The sequence below is a fragment of the Canis lupus genome, chromosome 20, assembly GCF_003254725.2.
Source record: "Canis lupus dingo isolate Sandy chromosome 20, ASM325472v2, whole genome shotgun sequence".
NCBI lineage: Eukaryota > Metazoa > Chordata > Mammalia > Carnivora > Canidae > Canis > Canis lupus.
Window position 1 is genome coordinate 110,901 of NC_064262.1, and position 20,215 is coordinate 131,115.

At 46.7% G+C, this 20,215-nt stretch overlaps 1 protein-coding gene across 6 annotated transcripts in view; it reads left to right on the plus strand.

Moving 5' to 3' along the window:
- LOC125753124 (uncharacterized) overlaps positions 1 to 20,215 on the plus strand; it is a 100,982-nt gene that overhangs the window by 61,818 nt on the left and 18,949 nt on the right. For 2 of the 6 annotated variants that reach the window (XR_007404178.1, XM_049097893.1), the window contains exons 1-2: positions 15,645 to 16,121; positions 16,961 to 19,058. The exons of 3 other annotated variants lie outside the window; for them this stretch is intronic. Coding sequence is in view for 2 of the 3 variants with exons in the window: in XM_049097893.1 (XP_048953850.1) it covers positions 18,816 to 19,058 (243 nt within the window). In the remaining variant the exon portion in view is untranslated. Of the gene's footprint in view, positions 1 to 15,644; positions 16,122 to 16,960; positions 19,059 to 20,215 lie in introns of those variants that run through there. One more of the 6 variants, XM_049097894.1, reaches the window with a different exon arrangement.

Below are 20,215 nucleotides of genomic sequence, written 5' to 3' on the forward strand. Positions count from 1 at the left end.
GGCCTCTTAGCTCCTTCCCCCTTCCCCAGAGCTCCTAAGAGATCAATTGCAAATGATCTCAGCGTGGCACCCTTGTTGGGGGACAGGCCCAGTGATTTGGAATCAGGAAACCTGGAGTGCGGGCATCCCAGCTGTGCAGCAGGATTTGGGATTCGATGCTGCAGACTTATTCCCTAAGGCTATCTTGACAACTGACTTTGTACATAGAAAACCTCTCCTTTGTCTTTAAAAGATGAGGAGCTAGTCAAAGCGTTTTTTCTCTGCCCATCTGATTGCTCAGATTCCAATCTGAGATGTATTTCCTGTTAATAAGGATAATTTACTATCTGTAGTACTATGCTTAAAATATTCTGACACAAGTAATTCAGAGAGATGAGGGTTTCTCATCTCTTTCTTCACAGCTCAGTCACTCCTCAGGAAATGCATCTTTATGGATTTGGAAAGAACTGAGAGACATTATTACCAATGGTCCTATTATTATGTGAAGGATTCTTCCCTGAGATTCTTCCCCTGTTTCAACTGACACTGAAACGCTGGGAACTCTTTGGAAGACAAATGTCAAGGAGATAAATGTTATGCATTGCTAATTTTAAATGCACTTGCAATATGGTGTCTATTATAATAGAAGTATTTTTATCTGATTTTTGTTATTTATTATCCGTTCCTGCTTTTCAGGTTGAGGAGGCATACGTGTTCATAAGTGTTTTTCTTTCCTTCTGATATAAAATTCTTACTTTGTTCCCATCGAAGGAACTCTTTAAGAATAAGGCAAAAGTTCATTCAATGATTCTTAAAATGTCTTCACACTTGGAGCCTGATTCATTTAAGTCAATTTTCAAAATAAATCTTATTTATTAGGAAAAAAACAAAGATTTATAGGGAAATTGAGAAGATAGTACAGAGCATCCTCATGCACTTGCACTCAATTTCTCCAATTATTGATATCTTATATTAGTACGGTACAAATATGAGCTAAAGAATCAATATTAAAATATTCACATTAACCAAAGACCATACTTTATTCAGATTTCCTTAGTTTTTGCTAAGTTACCACCCCTCATATCACATTCCATTTGTCCTCCTGTTTTCTTAAGCTCCTCTGGATTGTTACAGTCTTTCAGCATTTCCTTCTTGTTGTTGAACTGGAAAACTTTGAGAAGTAGAATATTTTGTAAAATTTCCCTCAGTTGGGACATATCTGTTGTTTATCTCATGAGTGAACTGTTTTTTTTGGATTATATACAGAGATATACTCCCATTTTCATTATGTCATATAAAAAATAGATACTATCTACATGATTTATCAGTCTTGGTATCGATCTCCTCATCTTGCTGAGGTAGTGTTTGTCAACTTTCTCCGTAGTAAAGTGATTCTTTATTATTATTATTATTATTATCATTATCATTATTTTAAGATTTTCATAATATATTTTGTAGAAGGAAGTTACTGTGTGTATTGCACACATAAGAGTGGGAAGCTATGCTCATGAACTTGAGGATGGAATGTCTGCACAAATTGTTTGAAATTCTTCTACATGGGAGATTTCTCTTCCTTCTGGGTTTGTGTGTTTCTTTTTCAAAGATGTTATTTAATTATTTGTGAGAGAGAGGAGAGAAAAAGCATGAGCGAGAGGGGCAGAGGGAAAGGGAGAATCAGGTTCCCTGCTGAACAGGGAGCCTGACTTGGGACCTGGATCATGATCTGAGCCTAAGGCAGAAGCTTAACTGACTGAACCACCCAGGTGCCACTCTTTCTTTCTTTCTTTCTTTCTTTCTTTCTTTCTTTCTTTCTTTCTTTCTTTCTAACTTCTTTCTTTCTTTCTTTCTTTTTAATAATAAATTTATTTTCTTATTGGTGTTCAATTTGCCAGCATACAGAATAAAACCCAGTGCTCATCCCATCAAGTGCCCCCCTCAATGCCTGTCACACTTTCACCTCCACCCACCGCCCTCCTCCCCTTCCATCACCCCTAGTTCATTTCCCAGAGTTAGGAGTCTTTATGTTCTGTCTCCCTTTCTGATATTTCCCACTCATTTCTTCTCCCTTCCCTTATATTCCCTTTCACTATTATCCATATTCCCCAAAGGAATGAGAACATACAATGTTTGTCCTCTCCGATTGTCTTACTTCACTCAGCATAATACCTTCTAGTTCCATCCACGTTGAAGCAAATGGTGGGTATTTGTCATTCCTAATGGCTGAGCAAGGCCCACCTTTTCTCTCTTTTCATCTTCTGAGTCTCCTATAATATGAATGTTATTGTTTTAATAAGTGGCTGAGTTCCCTAAATCTACCTCTATGGTCCATAACCTTTCTTGTTTTTAAGGCTTCCACTTGGGACTGCATCTCAGTTATAGCATTTTTAATGTTGGCCTGACTAGATTTTAGTTCTTTTATTTCTACAGTAAGGGATTCTTTAGTTTTCTTCTGTGCTCTTTTTTCAGCCCAGCTGCTATCTTTATAATCATTGTATTAAACTGTAGTTAGACATCATATATGTGTATTGATGAACTTCCTGGCTGTGAGTAGAACCTCATGTTATTTTATGGAGGTGAATTTCTCCATCTCATTATATTTTCCAGAAAAGAATGAGGGAAGAAAAAGAAAAACCAAGAAAAACAATAACAACTGCCCTCCAAAAAAAAAAAAAAACAAAAACAAAAAACAAAAAAAACCACCAGATTATTTTGGCCTGCTTGTTAAAAGGTTCTAAATCCCAAATTAAGAAACACAATTAAAGTGATCCCTGGTTGGCGCAGTGGTTTAGCGCCTGCCTTTGGCCCAGGGCGTAATACTGGAGACCCAGGGTTGAATCCCACGTTGGGCTCCCGGTGCATGGAGCCTGCTTCTCCCTCTGCCTCTCTCTCTCTCTCTCTCTCTCTATCATAAATTTTAAAAAATTAAAAAAAAGAAACATAGTTAAAATACCATGAAAGTAAAAATAAGAAATATATAAGGTACATACATAAAAATTAAAATAAGGCATATAATAAAAAAGAATCAAAGAAAATATATGAAAATAAAGCACAAAGTACAATGGAGGCTAGACCCTACTTTCCAGGCAGAGCTGAAGGTGAAGCTCTGCAGCCTCTGTGGTTCCACAACTTGGTGGCAGCGAGAGGTCTGTGCAGGGTCTGGGGATGGGACATGGCGCTGATTGTCCAATGCACATCTGCTTGGGAGATGCACCTGCGGGGTCAGAGGCGGCGAGGGCGTCAGCGCCTCTGGCCTCCAGCGCACGGCGCTGTGCTGCTCCCTGAGACTGGGCTGGATACGGGTGGGAACGCTGGGTCCTGTGGCTCTGGGGCTGAGCATCCCACTCCCCAGTCTGCAGGGGCCTTCACAGAAGATCTCCCAAGCCCCCGGGTCTCTGCTATTTCTCTCCATACCCTGCGTTTACTTTGCCTGTGTTCCAGCTTCTTTTGGTTTTGTTTTTTAATCTCAGACTGTTGTGTCCAAGATTGCGAATCCAAGAAACCACCGAGAAGCCGACACCGATGCAAACACACGAGGGTTTATTTACAAACTCGAGCTTGTGTCTAAGTATACCCGACACAGCGGAGCAGGGACTTGGTCCCCGAGGTGGGTTTTAGCTTAGTATTAAGGGCTGGTCTCCCGGACCTCCAAAAGGGCTGGAACAATTCCTCAAGTCCTGTTTACATTTTGATATGGGGACTTCTTGGGCATTGAGCTCTGTTCTCATTCTAATAGGGGCTTCCTGCCCTTGGCCTGGGCTCTGTTTTTATTCCATTGCTGGGCTTTCTAGGACATTAAGCTGTAAAGAGCAAAGGTTCCACATCTGGAAGAGGGACGTCACACTGTCCCTATATGCTGAAGACATGTACTAGAAACAGGAAACCCGAGAGCCTCCACCAAAACCTGTTAGAACTAAGGAGTGAGTTCAGTAAAGTCACGGGACACAAACTGACGCTACAGAGCAGAGTAGCCTTGCTGTGTCCTGACAATGAGCATGCAGGAAAGAAATGAAGGACGTGACTCCCTTCTCAGGAGCATCAAGGAGAATAAATAATGAGACTGAACCAAAGGAGCACAAGACTTGTGCACTGAGCCATACCAGGCTCTGGGATGCCGTCCTGGGCTCATGGGATGGGAGCCTCTACTTGTGAAAATATCCGCAGTTCCTGAAGCCACCCTCAGTTTCAATGTCATTCCTATCAAAATCATGGTGGCAGATCTTAGAAATAGGACAAAATTCCCTAACATCCATCCGCTCCCACAAATACCTCAGTATTGGAGAAGCAGGACAGTGTAGGATGCAGCACTTTGCTATTTCAAAGGATGTCACAGAGACACAGGATAAAGCAGTGTGGTTCTCGGGCCCCCGGCTGGCTTCGTCGGTTAAGCATCCGACTCCTGACCTCTCCTCCGGTCCTGATCTCAGGGGTCGTGAGTTCTAGCCCTGGCCTGGGCCATGGACGAGGTGTGGCACCTACTTAAACAAACCAGACCCACGGGGGGTGGTCCCGGCATAAGCTGAAAGAGCAAAACAGAGAGCCCAGATGGAAATGTATTCTGATACAACTGATTTTTTTAACTTAATTTAATTTAACCCAATTAATTAGCGTATAATGTATTATACTTTCAGAGGAAGAATTCATGGATTCACCAGTTGGAGATAACAGCAGTCCTCGTGACATCACGTGCCCTCCTTCATGCTGGTCCCCTGTTATCCTCTCCCCCCTCCCCTCCCCTCCAGCGACCCTCAGTTTGTTTCCTATAATTAAGAGTCTGTATTTCCTACATCTGTTTTCATCTTATTTGTTTTTCCTTCACAGATGTTCATCTGGTTTGCTTCTTTAATTCCACGTATGAATGACACCACCTGGTCATTCTCTTTCCCGAAAGACTTATTTCAATTAACATGATCCCTCTAGTACTATCCACGTCATTGCAAATGGCAAGATTTCCTTCTCTTTGGTAGCTTAGTTCCATTCCTCTCTCTATGACCATCATCTATCTCCCATCCTCTTTATCCATCATCTGGCAGAGGGCACCTAGGCTCCTCCCACAGTGTGGCTACTGTGGACCCAGCAGCTGGGGACTTTGGGGTGCAGGTGTCCTGAGTCTCACTGCATTTGTATCTTCGGAGTGAGCTCCAGGTCCTGCACCTGCTGGTCGCAGGACGGCTCTATTTGTAACTTCCTGACAAGCCTCCACACTGTTTCCAAGGCAGCTGCACCAGCCTGCAGTCCCGCTCACAGTGGAGAGGGTTGAGTGAGTTTTGCAGGACGTGGTAAAAGTCTGGTCCACATTCATTTCATGTCCTGTGGGCACCAATTCTTTGTCCTTAAGTATTTCTGGGGAAGCCGGGTGTTGGGCTCCATTTCAGTCAGATTTTTCCGAAGCTAACAGGCCATAGCTGGAGCCTGGGAGGAGGCAGGTGCGGCCCCGGGAGCCCCCACTGCCTCCTGCAGGGCCTCCTGCAGTGCCTGAGCGTCCCGCAGGGGGCGCCCGACCCAGGCCCCACCCAGGGGACACGCATGCCCAGTAGGCCTCTGCACTAAAAGGAGCCTGCCTCTGCTGGGGAGGCCTGAGGAGGACGTGGGTACGCGTCCACCCTGATGAGCTGCAGCCTCCTCAGGACCCGCAGGCAGTCTTCAGGGGGACATTGGGCGGTGTTCATGCTGACAGGAGCCCAGGCCACCTCAGGACCCGCGGGGAGGCTTCAGGAAATTGTGGGCCTGCATCCACACTGAGAGGAGCTCCTGGGCCGCCTCAGGACCTCGGGGAGGCTTCAGGAAGACGTGGGCCCGCATCACCCTGACAGTAGCCCCTGGGCCCGCGTAACCCTGAATCACCCTGATAAGAGCCCCTGGGCCCCCATCACCCTGACAGGAGTCCCTGATTCCCGATGTGGGTTTCGATCCTGGGTTTCCAAGTTCGCGCACTGGGCCAAAAGCAGGAGACAAACCGCTGCGCCACCAGGGATCCCCTATTTTTAAATTTTCGAGGACCCTCCACACTGTTTTCCACAGTGGCTGCACATTTTCACATGCCCACCAGGAGTGTAAGGGGGATCCCCCTTCTCCATAGCCTCACCAACACCTGTAGTTTCTTGTGTTGTTAATTTTAGCCATTCTGGCAGCTGTCAGATGTCAGGTGACATCTCATTGTGGTTTTCGTTTGCATTTCCCTGATGATGGGTGACGCTGAGTGTCTTTCCGTGTGTCTGGTGGCCATCTGGATGTCTTGTCAGAGACAAAGTACATTCATTTCTTCTGCCCATCTGCAGTTGTATAATTTGTGTTTAGGATGCTGAGATTTATATTTGCTTTATGTATTTTGCATACTAACTCTTTATTGGATGTGTTGTTTACAAATATCGCCTCTCATTTTGTATGTTGCCTTTTAGGTTTGGTTGTTTCCTTCACTTTGTGGAAGCTTTTGAATTTGATGAAGTCCCAGTAGTATTTTTGCTTTTTTTTCCCTCACCTCAGTGGCATATCTAGAAAGAAGATCCAATGGCCAATGTCAAAGACGTTGCTGCCTATCTTTTCTTCTTTGTATGGTTTCAGGTCTCACATTTAGGTCTTTCATCCATTTTGAATTCATTTTTTATATATATGGTGTAAGAAAGTGGTCCAGTTTCATTCTTCTGCATGTGGCTGCCTGGTTTTCCCAACAACATTTGTTCTTATCCTGGGGTCAGGGTTAGGGTTTGTTGAAGAGACTATCTTTGTGCCTTTGAATATTCCTTGCTGCCTTGTTGTCGATTAATGGATCATAGAGTTACAGGTTTGTATCTTGTTTCGGCTTTCCATTCTGTTCTATTGATCTAAGCGTCTCCAGTTGGGGATTCTTGATTGCTGATTCAATTTCTTTGCTGGTTATCTGTCTGTTCAAGTTTCTTATTTCTTCCTTTTTCATTTTTGCTATGTTATATATTTCCAGGAATTGATCTATTTCTTCCAGGTTCTAGGTTGCTGGCATATAATTTTTCATAATGTTCTCTTATAATCGTTTGTATTTCTCTGTGTTGGTTGTTATATCTCTTTTCTCATTTGTGATTTTATTTGGGTCCTTTCTCATCTTTTCATCTTTTTTCTTTTTTAAAGATTTTATTTATGTAGTCATGAGAGACACAGAGAGGCAGAGGGAAATTGAGGCTCCATGTGGGGAGCCTGATGTGGGACTTGATTCCCCAGGACCCCGGGATCATGACCTAAGCCAAAGCAGATGCTCAACCAATGAGGCACCCAGGTGCATTGATTATTCAAATTCCTTTGCTAGTTATGGGTCTGTTCACATTTTCTATTTCTTCCTATTTCAGTTTTACTCGTTTGCACATTTCTAGGCATTTGTCCATTTCCTCCAGGTCTTCCAGTATGTTAGCGTATAAGCTTTCATAGTATTCCCTTATAATTGTCTTATTTTCTGGTGTTGATTGTGATCTCTCTTCTCTCATTTGTGGTTTTATTTATTTAGGTCTTTTCTCTTTTCTCGTTGATAAGGCTGGGTAGGGCTTGATCCATTTTCTTAATTGTTTTGAAGAACCATCCCTTTGTTTCATTATTCCATTCTACTGCTTTGTTGTTTCTGTATTGTTTATTTCTGCTCTCATTTTTTCCCCCTCTTCTATAGCATTCAGGCATTGTTTGCTATTCCTTTTCCAGCTCCTTAACGTGTAGGGTTAGGCTGTGTATTGGAGACTTCTTGTTTCTTGAGGCAGGCGTGTATTGCTATGTACTTCCCTCTTAGGACTGCCTTTGCTACATCCCAGAGGTTTGGAGAAACATGTTTTCATTTTCATTTGTTTTAAATTTCCTCTTTAATTTCCTGGTTGCTCCATTCATTCTCTAGTAGGATGTTCATAATCTCCACGTATTTTTGGTCTGTCCAATTTTTTTCTTACTGTCGACTTCGATTTTCATAGCATCGTGGTCCAAAAATGTACAGGATGTGATATCAACCTTCTTGTACCTGTTGTACCTGTTGAGGGCTGATTTGTGGCCCATGATATGATCTGTTCTGGAGAATGTCCCATGTGCACTTGAAAGGAATGTGTATTCTGCTTTAGGAAGAAATGTTCAGAGTATATCTGTTGAGTCCCTGTGGTCCAGTGTGTCAAGGCTATTTTTCCCTTGTTCGTTTTCTGTATAGACGATTGGTCCATTGCCATAAGTGGTTGTTAAGATCCCCTGTCATTGTATTATTATCAGTGAGTTTCTGTACGTTTGTTTTTAATTGGTTTGTATATTTAGGTACTCCCATGTTGGCAGCATAAATATTTAGTTGTTTGATCTTTATAGAGATTCCTTTTAATTATGAAATAATGCCCTTCTTCATCTCTTCTTACAGTATTTGTTCTTTCTTTATTAAAATGTAAATATTTTATTTATTTATTCATGAGAGATACACAGAGAAGCAGAGACAGAAATATAGGCAGAAGAAGAGGCAGGCTCCCCAAAGGGAGGCCGATGTGGGACTCGATCCTGGGATCCCAGGATCACACCCTAAGCCGAAGGCAGATGCTCAACCACTGAGCCACCAGGTGTACCCCAGGGTTTGGTTTCAAATCTAGTTAGTCTGATATAAGTATGGGTCCTCCAGCTTTCTTTTGATATCCATTACCTTTATAGATGGTTTTCCATCCCCTGACTTTCAATCTCCCGGTGTCTATAGGTCTAACGTGAGCATCTTGTAGGCAGCATACAGATGGATCTTGTTTTTTTTAATAACGATTTTATTTATGAGCGAGTGAGAGAGAGGGAGAGAGACAGAGAGAGAGGCAGAAAATTAGGCAGAGAGAGAAGCAGGCTCCCCACCAGGAGCCCAATATGGGACTGGATCCCAGACTCCAGGATCACACACTGAGTCAAAGGCAGAGGCTCAACCCCTGAGCCACTCAGGCATCCCAGATCCTGCTTTTTAAGCCACTCTGATACCCTCTATCTTGTGACTGGAGTATTTAGTCTATCAGCATTCAGTGTGATTATTGAAAGATATGAACTTATTGCCTTTGTGTTACTGGCAGAGTTGGTGTTTCTGGTGACGTTGTCTGGTCCTTTCTAGTCTTTGTTGCTTTTTTTCACCCACACTAGAACAGTCCCTCTTAAAATTCCTTACTGGACTGGTTAAGTGGTCATGAACTCCTTTATATTTTGCCTGTCTGGGACAATCTTTCTGTCTCCTTCTATCCTGAATGACACCCTTGCTGAAGAAAGAATTCATACAAATTGGACTCCAATAAAAAGAAATTTAAAAACATAAAATAAATTTTTGCTATTATGATTGAGGAAAATGGCATTTAGGAGGAAAACCAGAAGCTAAAAGAGAGGAGGACAGATTTCACCATCCGTAGCCTTCACAGCGACCTGGTATCCTTTCCTAGGATGGGCCCCCCCTTCCTGACCCTCTGCGCTCCTTGTTGGAAACCAGCAGTCACATCTCCATACCTACCGCACCTCTGCAGTCATGGTTTATACCGCCTTCCATGTATCTTATTGGGGACCACAGCGTCGTGTATGGAATCATCTGGCTGCTGTTTGACAACATTGGGGGGATTCTGACTTTTGTTGGTTTTGTGGTATTTGTGTGTCTATCACGTGCAGCTATCGGATCCTCTGGCTGGGTCACCCAAATGCCAAAATGGTTGGCACAACATCATTTCTGGTGCTGGAGCTGGGCGGCTAGCTGGGCACTCCTGGCCGACCCGGTGCTCGCTCGTGCAGTGACTTTCCACTGGAGGTGCAGCTGAGCTGGAAGGTCCACCTTGCCCCCATTCTCATGTCCGGGAGTGGGGCCCGCCAAGGGCGGCTGCTTCTCTTCTCCCCGATGCCTCTCTAGCAGGGAGCCAGACCTCGGGGCCGCCCTGGGGGGAGTTCCTGAGGAGCTGGGTGCACATGGCGGGGAGCCCAGGGGCTGCCTGTGTGTGGGAGTTGGGATGGGGCCAGGGCTGGGTTCCTCGGTCTGCTGTGCTGCCTGGTCTTCAGGCCGATCCCCATGCTCACCCAGCCCCTACTCACTCGGGCAAGGAGGGTGTCCTCCACACGCTGGTGTGAGAGATCCTGCACCACAAGGTGTGCACACTGAGTCCACCTGGTGAGGGTGGCCCAGGTGCGTGAGCTGCAAGTGTGGGACCCAGGAAATTTAACAAAAATCTCCTATCCCTGGACAAGCAGAGCAGGACTGATTCCATTTTATGCTACACCTGCCACCTCCAGGATGACCTCCACATGACCTGCTTATGGCTTAAGGTGCTGCCCCACCATAGTCAGGCCGCTGGGCACACCCTAATCAGAAATCAGCTCATAACAATGTAACCCTGCTTTGTGCCCCCCAAAACTGCGTGCCAATTCTGACCTTCCCCTGGGGAGGGAGAGCTTTCTGTCCTTTAAGGGAGGGCAAGAATGACACGGGTTGTGGGGGCGGGTGCTGGAGTCCCCCACCTGGGAACATGTGTGGAATCTGGGGGGGGCGTGTGTCCTGAGGTTTCAGCCTGAGAGACGGTTCTGAGGACAGCAGAGCTGACCTGGACCTGCAGCTCATGGGCTCCTGCGATGGGTCTCTGCAGGGCAGCTGGACCCCGGCCTTGGGCTCCCAGTGGCCCCAGCACCTGGAGCAGCCTGCCTCCTGGTGTTGGTGTGGGTGGGGCCCAATGGCCTACCCCTGCTCTCCCCACCCTGGGGTGTCCCAGGATCCAAAGGGCACTCTAGGTGAGCGACCTGGATCTGTGGGGTACGCCCAGGGCCCAAGAGGCCACATCCAGCTGTGAGAGGGCTCACTCAGCCTGGGGCCAGAATCCAGGGCTGGCCAGGGCCATGGGGGGCTGGATCCCATTAGTCTTTGTGTTGGGCCTGGAGGGACTCAAATCAACTCAGCCACCTCAGAGCCCGGGGCCAGGTCAGCCCAGGTCCCTATGGGTTAGGGGCTGGTGTCCTGTGCAGGGTGTGCTGTCCTCCAGGAGGGACAGTGGGTGGAGACAGGGAACGGTGCATCCTCTGCACCACTCACCTGCACCCACCCTGTCAGGGGCTCCCTGTCTTTCCTCCTCCCTGCAACCCCTGGGTACTCTTTGAGACACCCGGGCTTCTGATGGGATCAGGGTATGCAGAGAACGCCGGGAGGCTGAGCATGTCCCACAGGGGGCACCTGCACCTGGTCCTTGCTGGGGGTAAATGGTTTGGGGGTGGATGGTGTGGGACAGGGGTATGATTGTGGTGGTGTGTGGGGGATGGTGTAGGGGGATGGTGTTGGAGTATAGTGCGGGTTGGGATTGTGTGGGACTGTGTGGGTGTGAGGGGGATGGTGTAGGTGGGATGCCATTGGGGATGATGATGTAGGGGTATGGAGTGGGAGTGGGGAATGAGGGGGATGTCGTGGGGGGCCTGCAGACACAGGATATCTCCTTCCCCTAAGATGCAGAAGGAGATGTCTACAGTTAAAGGCGACCCCAGTCTGGGGTTTGTTGTGACACCTGCCCCTGGGGCACGGTGTGGTCAGTGCAGGGCCCTGGCTGGACCGGGGGGCATTATCCGGGGGTCAGCATAATATGTATGCTTTCAAATTGCAAATTGTATCAAATTAAATGCATAGAATTTAGAAATATATAAAGCACCGAGAGTGGGTGTCACTGACCCGTCCGACCCTCATGGGATCGATGTGTGTCCTGCTCCAGCCGCGGCCATGCCGCCTGACCCCCAGGTCCGGTTCCTGCCCCCCACATCCTCCACCCCATCCCCTGCTTCTCATGGGGCCGTCCCTCTCCCCTTTGGTGTTCAGCTCCCATGACAACCCCTGGAGGCCCCATCCTACTGGCCTCCTCATCCCTGAGGCCCGGAGGGGTGGGCATGGGGGTTATCCCAATCACCCTACCATTGAGCAGTGTATTATTGGCTGCTGTTGCTCCCTCTGGCACAGAGGTCCCGTTTTCCCTACCCAGAAGCCCCTGGGGCCCTGAAGCCCCCTGTCCCAGCAGCCTCACCCGACCCCCTAGCAGTACTAAAACATGATGTGGCTGCCCAACGTCCTGTTGACGTCCAGGTCTACCTGCGTGATGTCCCTGGAGAAGACAAGGGCATCCTCCTTCATTTCCTGTGGGAAAACCGGGGAGGAGGAACAGGCGCCAGGGATATAGACCCCGACCTGTCATGAGCTGCCGAGCTGGGCAGGGAGCCCTGGTGCCACTATGGGAGTGTGTCCTGCCGAAACCTCCTTCCTTCCCCTGGGAGGCCAGGGATGATGGGAGTGCCCACCGTGCCCATGGGACCTGTGTGACGGCTCGTGCCCAGCTGTTGTGGGCGGGGAGGTGACTGAGTTTCACCCTGGGTGGGAGGGGATAGGGGTTCAGCCAAGGTGGGAGGGGACATGGGGGTGTTGTGCCCAAGATTGCAAATCTGAGAAACCACTAAGGAGCTGACACCAATGCAAACACACAAGGGTTGATTTCCAAACTCAAGCTTGCATCCAAGTACACCCAACACAGCGGAGCAGGAACTTGAACCCCGAGGTGAGTTTTAGCTTAGTTTTAAGAGCTTGTCTTGGGGTCCTCCAGAGGGCTGGAGCAATTCCTCAAGTTCTGTTGACATTTTGATATGGGGCCTTCAAGGGTATTGAGCTCTGCTCTCATTCTAATAGACGGTTCCAGCCCTTGGCATGGGCTCAGTTTTGATTCATTTGTGGGGCTTTCTAGGACACGAAGCTGTAAACTTTTGTTTTTTTCCTGTAACTGAAGCAATGTAAATTTCAGCTCTTCTTCACAGGGGCCTGGGATGTCTGGGCGTGTGCTAATGCTGAATTTAAATTGGAATGGCCTTAATTTTCTCGGCCTCCATGCTTCCTTGTCCCATCCTATCTAGCTCCTTCCCCCTTCCCAGAGCTCCTAAGAGAGCAATTGCAAATAACCTCAGCTGGCATCCTGTGTTGGGGCACAGGCCCAGTGATGGGGATCAGGAAGACCTGGAGCAGGGGTGTCCCAGCTGTGCAGCGGGATTCGATGCTGCAGACTCTTATTCCCTAAGGCCATCTTGACAACTGACTTTGTACATAGAAAACCTCTCCTTTGTCTTTAAAATATGAGGAGCGAATCAAAGCGTTTTTTCTCTGTACATCTGATTGCTCAGATTCCAATCTTAGACGTATTTCCTGTTAATAAGGATAATTTACTACTATCCGTAGTACTATGGTTAAAATATTCTGACACAAGTAGTTCAGAGGGATGAGGGTTTCTCATCTCTTTCTTCACATTTCAGTCACTCATCAGGAAATGCATCTTTATGGATTTGGAAAGAACTGAGAGACATTATTACCAATGGTCCTATTATTATGTGAAGGATTCTTCCCTGAGATTCTTCCCCTGTTTCAACTGACACTGAAACACTGTGAACTCTTTGGAAGACAAATGTCAAGGAAATAAATGTTATGCATTGCTAATTTTAAATGCACTTGCAATATGGTGTCTATTATACTAGAAGTATTTTTATCTGATTTTTGCTATTTATTATCCTTTCCTGCTTTTCAGGTTGAGGAGGCATTATACGTGTTCATAAGTGTTTTTCTTTCCTTCTGATCTAAAATTCTTACTTTGTTTCCATCAAAGGAACTCTTTAAGAATAAGGCAAAAGTTAATTCAACTATTCTTAAAATGTCTTCACACTTGGAGCCTGATTCATTTAAGTCAATTTTCAAAATAAATCTTATTTATTAGGAAAAAAACAAAGATTTATAGGGAAATTGAGAAGATAGTACAGTGCATTCACAAGCACTTGCTCTCAATTTCTCCAATTATTGATATATTAGTATGGTTCAAATATTAGCTAATGAATCAATATTAAAATAGTCACATTAACCAAAGACCATACTTTATTCAGATTTCCTTAGTTTTTGCTAAGTTACCATCCCTCATATCACATTCCATTTGTCTTCCTGTTTTCTTAGGCTCCTCTGGATTGTGACAGTCTTTCAGCCTTTCCTTGTTGTTCTTGAACTGGAACACTTTGAGAAGTAGAGTATTTTGTAAAATTTCCCTCAGTTGGGACATGTCTTTCATTTATCTCATGATTGAACTGTTTTTGTGGATTATATACAGAGATATACTGCCATTTTCATTATATCATATAAAGGATAGATACTATCAACATGATTTATCAGTCTTGGTATCGATCTGATCATCTTGCTGAGGTAATGTTTGTCAGCTTTCTCCGTAGTAAACTGATTCTTTATTATTATTATTATTATGTTATTATTATATTATCATTATTTTAAGTTTTTCATAATATATTTTGTAGAAGGAAGTTACTTTGTGTATTGCACACATAAGAGTGGGAAGCTATGCTCATGAACTTCACGGTGGAATGTCTGCACAAATTGTTTGAAATTCTTCTACATGGGAGATTTCTCTTCCCTCTAGGTTTGTTTGATTGTTTTTTTTTTCAGAGATGTTATTTATTTATTTGAGAGAGAGGAGAGAAAAAGCATGAGTGAGCGGGACAGAGGGAGAGGGAGAAGCAGGTTCCCAGCTGAACAGGGAGCCTGCCTTGGGACCTGGATCATGATCCGAGCCTAAGACAGAAGCTTAACTGACTGAGCAACCCAGGTGCCACACTTTGTTTCTTTCTTTTTTTTAATAATAAATTTACTTTTTCTTAGTGTTCTATTTGCCAGCATACAGAATAACACCCAGTGCTCATCCCGTCAAGTGCCCCCCTCAGTGCCCATCACCCATTCACCCCCACCCACCGCCCACTTCCCCTTCAATCACCCCTAGTTCATTTCCCTGAGTTAGGAGTTTATGTTCTGTCTCCCTTTCTGATATTTCCCACACATTTCTTCTCCCTTCCCTTATATTCCCTCACTACTATCTATATTCCCCAAATGAATGAGAACATACAATATTTGTCCTTCTCCGATTGACTTACTTCACTCAGCTTAATACCTTCCAGTTCCATTCACGTTGAAGCAAATGGTGGGTATTTGTCGTTTCTAATGTCTCAGCAAGGTGACCTTCTCTCTCTCTTCATCTGAGTCTCCTATGGTATGAATGTTATTGTTTTAATAAGTGGCTGACTTCCCTACGTCTGTCTCTGTGGTCCATAACCTTTCTTGTTTTTAAGGCTTCCTCTTGGGACTGCATCTCAGTTATAGCATTTTTAACGATGGCCTGACTAGATTTTAGTTCTTTTATTTCTACAGTAAAGGTTTCTCTAGTTTTCTTCTGTGCTCTTTTTCCAGCCCAGCTGCTATTTTTATAATCATTGTTTTGAACTGTAGTTAGACATCATATATGTGTATTGATGAACTTCCTGGCTGTGAGTACTACCTCATGTTATTTTATGGAGGAGAATTTCTCCATTTCATTATTTTTTCCAGAAAAGAAAGAAGGAAGAAAAAGAAAAACCAAGAAAAACAGTAACAACTGCCCTCCCCCCCCACAAAAAAAACAGATTATTTTGGCCTGCTCATTAAAAGATTCTAAATCCCAAAATATGAAACACAATTAAAGTACCATGAAACTAAAAATAAGAAATATATAAGGTACATACATAAAAGTTAAAATAAGGCAATTAATAAAATAGAATCAAAGAAAATAAATGAAAGAAGAGCACAAAGTACAAGGAATCTAGACTCTACTTTCGAGGCAGAGCTGAAGCTCTGCAGCCTCTTTGTTTTGACAACTTGGTGGCAGGGAATGGTCTGTGTGGGGTCTGGGGATGGGCCTTGGCGCTGATTGTCAGGTGCACATCTGCCTGGGAGTTGCACTTGTGGGGGTCAGAGGCTGGGTGGTCGTCAGCACCTCTGGGCTCCAGCAGGTGGCGCTGTGCTGCTCCCTGAGACCCAGCCCTGATGAGCGGGATGCGGGTGGGGTCTCTGGGTCCTCTGGCTCTGGGGCTGAGCATCCTGCCCCCCAGGCTGCTGGGGCCTTCACAGAAGAGCTCCCAAGCCCCCGGGTCTCTGCCGCTTCTCTCAGAACCCTGCGTTCACTCTACCTGCGTCCAAGCTTCTTTTGGTTTTGTTTTTTATCTAAGACTGTTGTGCCCAAGATTGCGAATCTGAGAAACCACCGAGAAGCTGACACTGATGCAAACACACGAGGGTTTATTTACAAGCTCGAGCTTGTGTCCATGTATACCCGACACAGTGGAGCAGGGACTTGGACCCAGAGGTGGGTTTTAGCTTAGTTTTAAGGGCTGGTCTCGGGGAAGTCTAGAAGGGCTGGAGCAATTCCTCAAGTTCTGTTTACATTTTGATATGGGGCCTTCAAAGGCATTGAGATCTGTTCTAATAGGGGCTTCCTGCCCTTGGCCTGGGCTCAGTTTTTATTCTATTGTGGGGCTTGCTGTGTCCTGACAATGAGCACTCAGGAAGGAAATGACGGATGTGACTCCCTTCTCAGGAGCATCACAGAGAATAAATAATGAGACTGAACCAAAGGAGCACAAGACTTGTGCACTTAGCCATACCAGGCTCTGGGAGGCTGTCCTGGGCTCATGGGTTGGGAGCCTCATCTTGTGAAAATGTCCGCAGTTCCTGAAGCCACCGTCAATTTCAATGTCATTCCTGTCAAGTCATGGTGGCAGATCCTATAAATAGGAAAAAAAACCCATAACATCCATCTGCCCCCACAAATGACCCTGGACAGCAAATCAGTATTGGAGAAGCAGGACAGAGCAGGACGCAGCACTTTCCTATTTCAAATGATGTCACAGAGACACAGGATAAAGCAGTGTTGTCCTCGGGACCCCGCCTGGCTCTGTCGGTTTAGCATCCGACTCCTGACCTCACCTCCGGTCCTGATCTCGGGGTTGTGAGTTCTAATCCTGGGCTGGTCCATGGACAAGGCCTGACGCCTACTTAAACAAACCAGACCCACGAGGGTTGGTCCCAGCATAAGCTGAAGGAGCAGAACAGAGTCCAGAAGGAAATGTGCTCTGATACAACTGATTTTTTAACTTAATTTAATTTAAACCCAATTAATTAACGTATAGTGTATTATACTTTCAGAGGAAGAATTCAGAGATTCACCAGTTGGAGAAAACCGCAGTGCTCGTGACATCACGTGCCCTCCTTTATGACAGTCCCCTGTTATCCTCTCCCCCGTCCCCTCCCCTGCAGTGACACTCAGTTTGTTTCCTATAATTTAGAGTCTGTATTTCCTGCATCTGTTTTTATCTTATTTTTCCTTCCCTTCACAGATGTTCATCTACTTTGCTTCTTTAATTCCACCTATGAATGACACCACACGGTCATTCTCTTTTCCCACTGACCTATTTCACTTAAGATGATCCCTCTAGTTCTATCCACGTCATTGCAAATGGCAAGATTTCCTGCTCTTTGATAGCTGAGTACCATTCCTCTCTCTATGACCACCATCTATCTCCCATCCTCTTTATCCATCATCTGCCACAGGGCACCAAGGCTCCTCCCACAGTGTGGCTACTGTGGACCCGGCTGCTGTGGACATTGGGGTGCAGTTGTCCCATATCTCACTGCATCTGTATCTTCAGAGTGAGCTCCAGGCCGTCACCTGCTGGTCGCAGGGCGACTCTATTTGTAACTTGCTGAGGAGCCTCCACACTGTTTCCAAGGCTGCTGCAGCAGCCCGCGGTCCCGCCCACAGTGGAAGAGGGTTGAGTGAGTTTTACAGGACGTGGTAAAAGTCTGGTCCACATTTCATTTCGCGTCTTTGGGCTCCAATTCCTTCTCCTTAAGTATTTTTGAGGAAACCGGGTGTTGGGCTCCTTTTGAATCAGACGTTTCCGAAGCTAACAGGCCACAGCTGGAGCCTGGAAGAAGGCAGAGATGGGCCCTGGGACAGGCACGTGCCTCCTGCACAGCCCCTGTAGTGCCTGAAGATCCCGCAGGGGGCGCCCGAGCCCAGGCACTGCCCAAGGGGCATGCATGTGCAGTAGGCCTCATCTGCCTGCACTAACAGGAGCCAGCTGGGGAGGCCTGAGGAAGATGTGGGGACATGTCCACGCTGATGAGCCACAGCCTCCTCAGAACCTGTGGGGAGTCTTCAGGGGGATATTGGGCAGCGTTCACGCTGACAGGAGCCCCGGTCTCCTCAGGACACACGGTGAGGATTCAGGAAGATGTGGGCCCACATCCACCCTGACAGGAGCCCTTGGGCCACTTCAGGACCTGCGGGGAGGCTTCAGGAAATTGTGGGCCTGCACCCACCCTGAAAGGAGCCCCTGGGCTGCCTCAGGACCCGCGGGGAGGCTTCAGTAAGATGTGGGCCCGCATCCACGTTGACAGGAGCCCCTGGGCTGCCTCAGGACATGTGGGGAGGCTTCTGAAAAATGTGGCGCAGCGTCCACTCTGGCAGGAGCTAACGGGCCCCTCAGGACATAAGTTGAGTCTTCTGGAAGCTGGGGGCTGCATCCACAGTGACCGGAGCCCGGCCACCTCAGAACAAGCGGTGACGCTTCGGGAGGATGTGGGGCCACGTCCACACAACTGGACGCTGATGTCCTCAGGACCCCTGGTGTAGACTTCGGGACATATGGGGATGCGTCCATGCGGACAGAAGACCCCAGCCTTGTCAGAGTCTGCGGTGAGGCCTAAGAAAGATGTGGATGCCGAATCCACACTGACAGGAGTCTCCAGCCACCTCAGGACACACTGTGAAGGATTGGGATGATTTGGGGCCCCATCCATGCTGACAGGAGCCCCCAGCCTCCTCGGGTCTTATGGTGAGGCTGAGGAAAATATGGGGCCACGTCAAGACTGAGAGGACCCCCGTCCTCCTCAGGACCTGCACTTTGGCTTCGGGACACATGGGGCTGCGTCTAGGCTGACAGGAACCCACAGCCTCCTCAGGACCCGCGGTGAGTTTTCTGGGGGACGTGGGGCCATGTCCAGGCTGAGAGGAGCCCCCGGCCTCCTGAGAACCTGCTGTGAGGCTTCCAGAGGATGTGAGGCATACTCCACGGTGACAGGAGACCCGGCGTACTCAGGACCTGCTGACTATGACTCTGGAACACATGGGGCCACGTGCGCACTCACAGGAGCCCGGCTTCCTCAGGACCCCCTGGAGGACACTGGAGGCACCGTTGGGGCCACGTCCATGTCAGAAGGGACTCCTCAGAACCATAGGGTAAGTGAATGGGTAGAATGAATGGTAGGGTCAGGGGAGGGGAGGTGGTTGGTGGTTAGGCTTAGGTTAGATGTTAGGGGTTAGTGATTAAGCTTATGGTTATGGATTAGAGGTTAGGGTGAGGGTTAAGGGTAAGGGTCAGTGGTTAGGAGTTAGGAAGGGGGTTTGGGTTAGGGACAGGAGTTAGAGTTAGGTTTAGGGTTTAGACTTTAGGAATTAGGGTAGGAGGTTAGGAATTAGGGTTTGGGTTATGGTTAGAGTTAGGGTTGGGCTAGGTTTGCAGTTAGGGTTAGGGGTTAGGGTGTGAGTTTGGGTTAGTCGTTAGGGTTAGGGAGAAGAGTTAAAGTTAGGGCTAGGTTTAGGGTTAGGGCGAGGGTTAGGTTTAGGATAGGGGTTAGGGCTAGGGTTAGGGTTAGTGTTTGGTAGGGGTTAGGGTTAGGGTCAGGTCAGGGTCAGGGTATGGTTTTGGAAAAGGGTAAGAGAGGGTTAGGCAGTGGGTTAGGGATTAGTTTTAGGGTACATGTTAGGGTACAGTTTGGGGTATGAGATAGGATTAGTATTAGAGGGTTAGGGTTAGGGTACATGTTAAGGTTAGGAATAGGATTTGAGTACATTAAGATAAGGTTAGGGTTAGAGGTTAGGGTTAGGGTTAGATTTAAGGTAAGGGTCAGGGTTAAGGGTTTAGAATAGGTTTAGGAGTTAGGGTAAGGGTTGGCAGGAAGGTTCAGTGAATGTGTTTCGGTCTTGGGGTTTGTGTTTGGTTTTTGATTAGTGATAATTCTTGTTTAAGGGTTAGGTTACCATTAGGCTTAAGTGGAGGGTTAGGGTTATGTCTCTGTATGGTTAGAGTTTGTGTCTTGGCATGTGCCTGCACTGGGATTCCTAGCATCTTGGGCAGTTTAGTTTTATGCACTCTATTTAGATTTTGGGTTCAAAGATAGCCTGACTCCACTAAGTCAGCAGCCTCCACAGAGAGTCAAAATCCATGCTTCTGCTGGGGTGAGAATAGGCATGGCAGGCTTCTCCTGAGCTGAGCTAAGGAGGGGATTTGTGGCTCTAAAGACTCTTTGGATTTTCAGTTGCTTTTATGATTTTATCTCTTGTGCACACATGTTTCATCAATACTACCAATTATTATTTTAAACTTTTACTTGAAG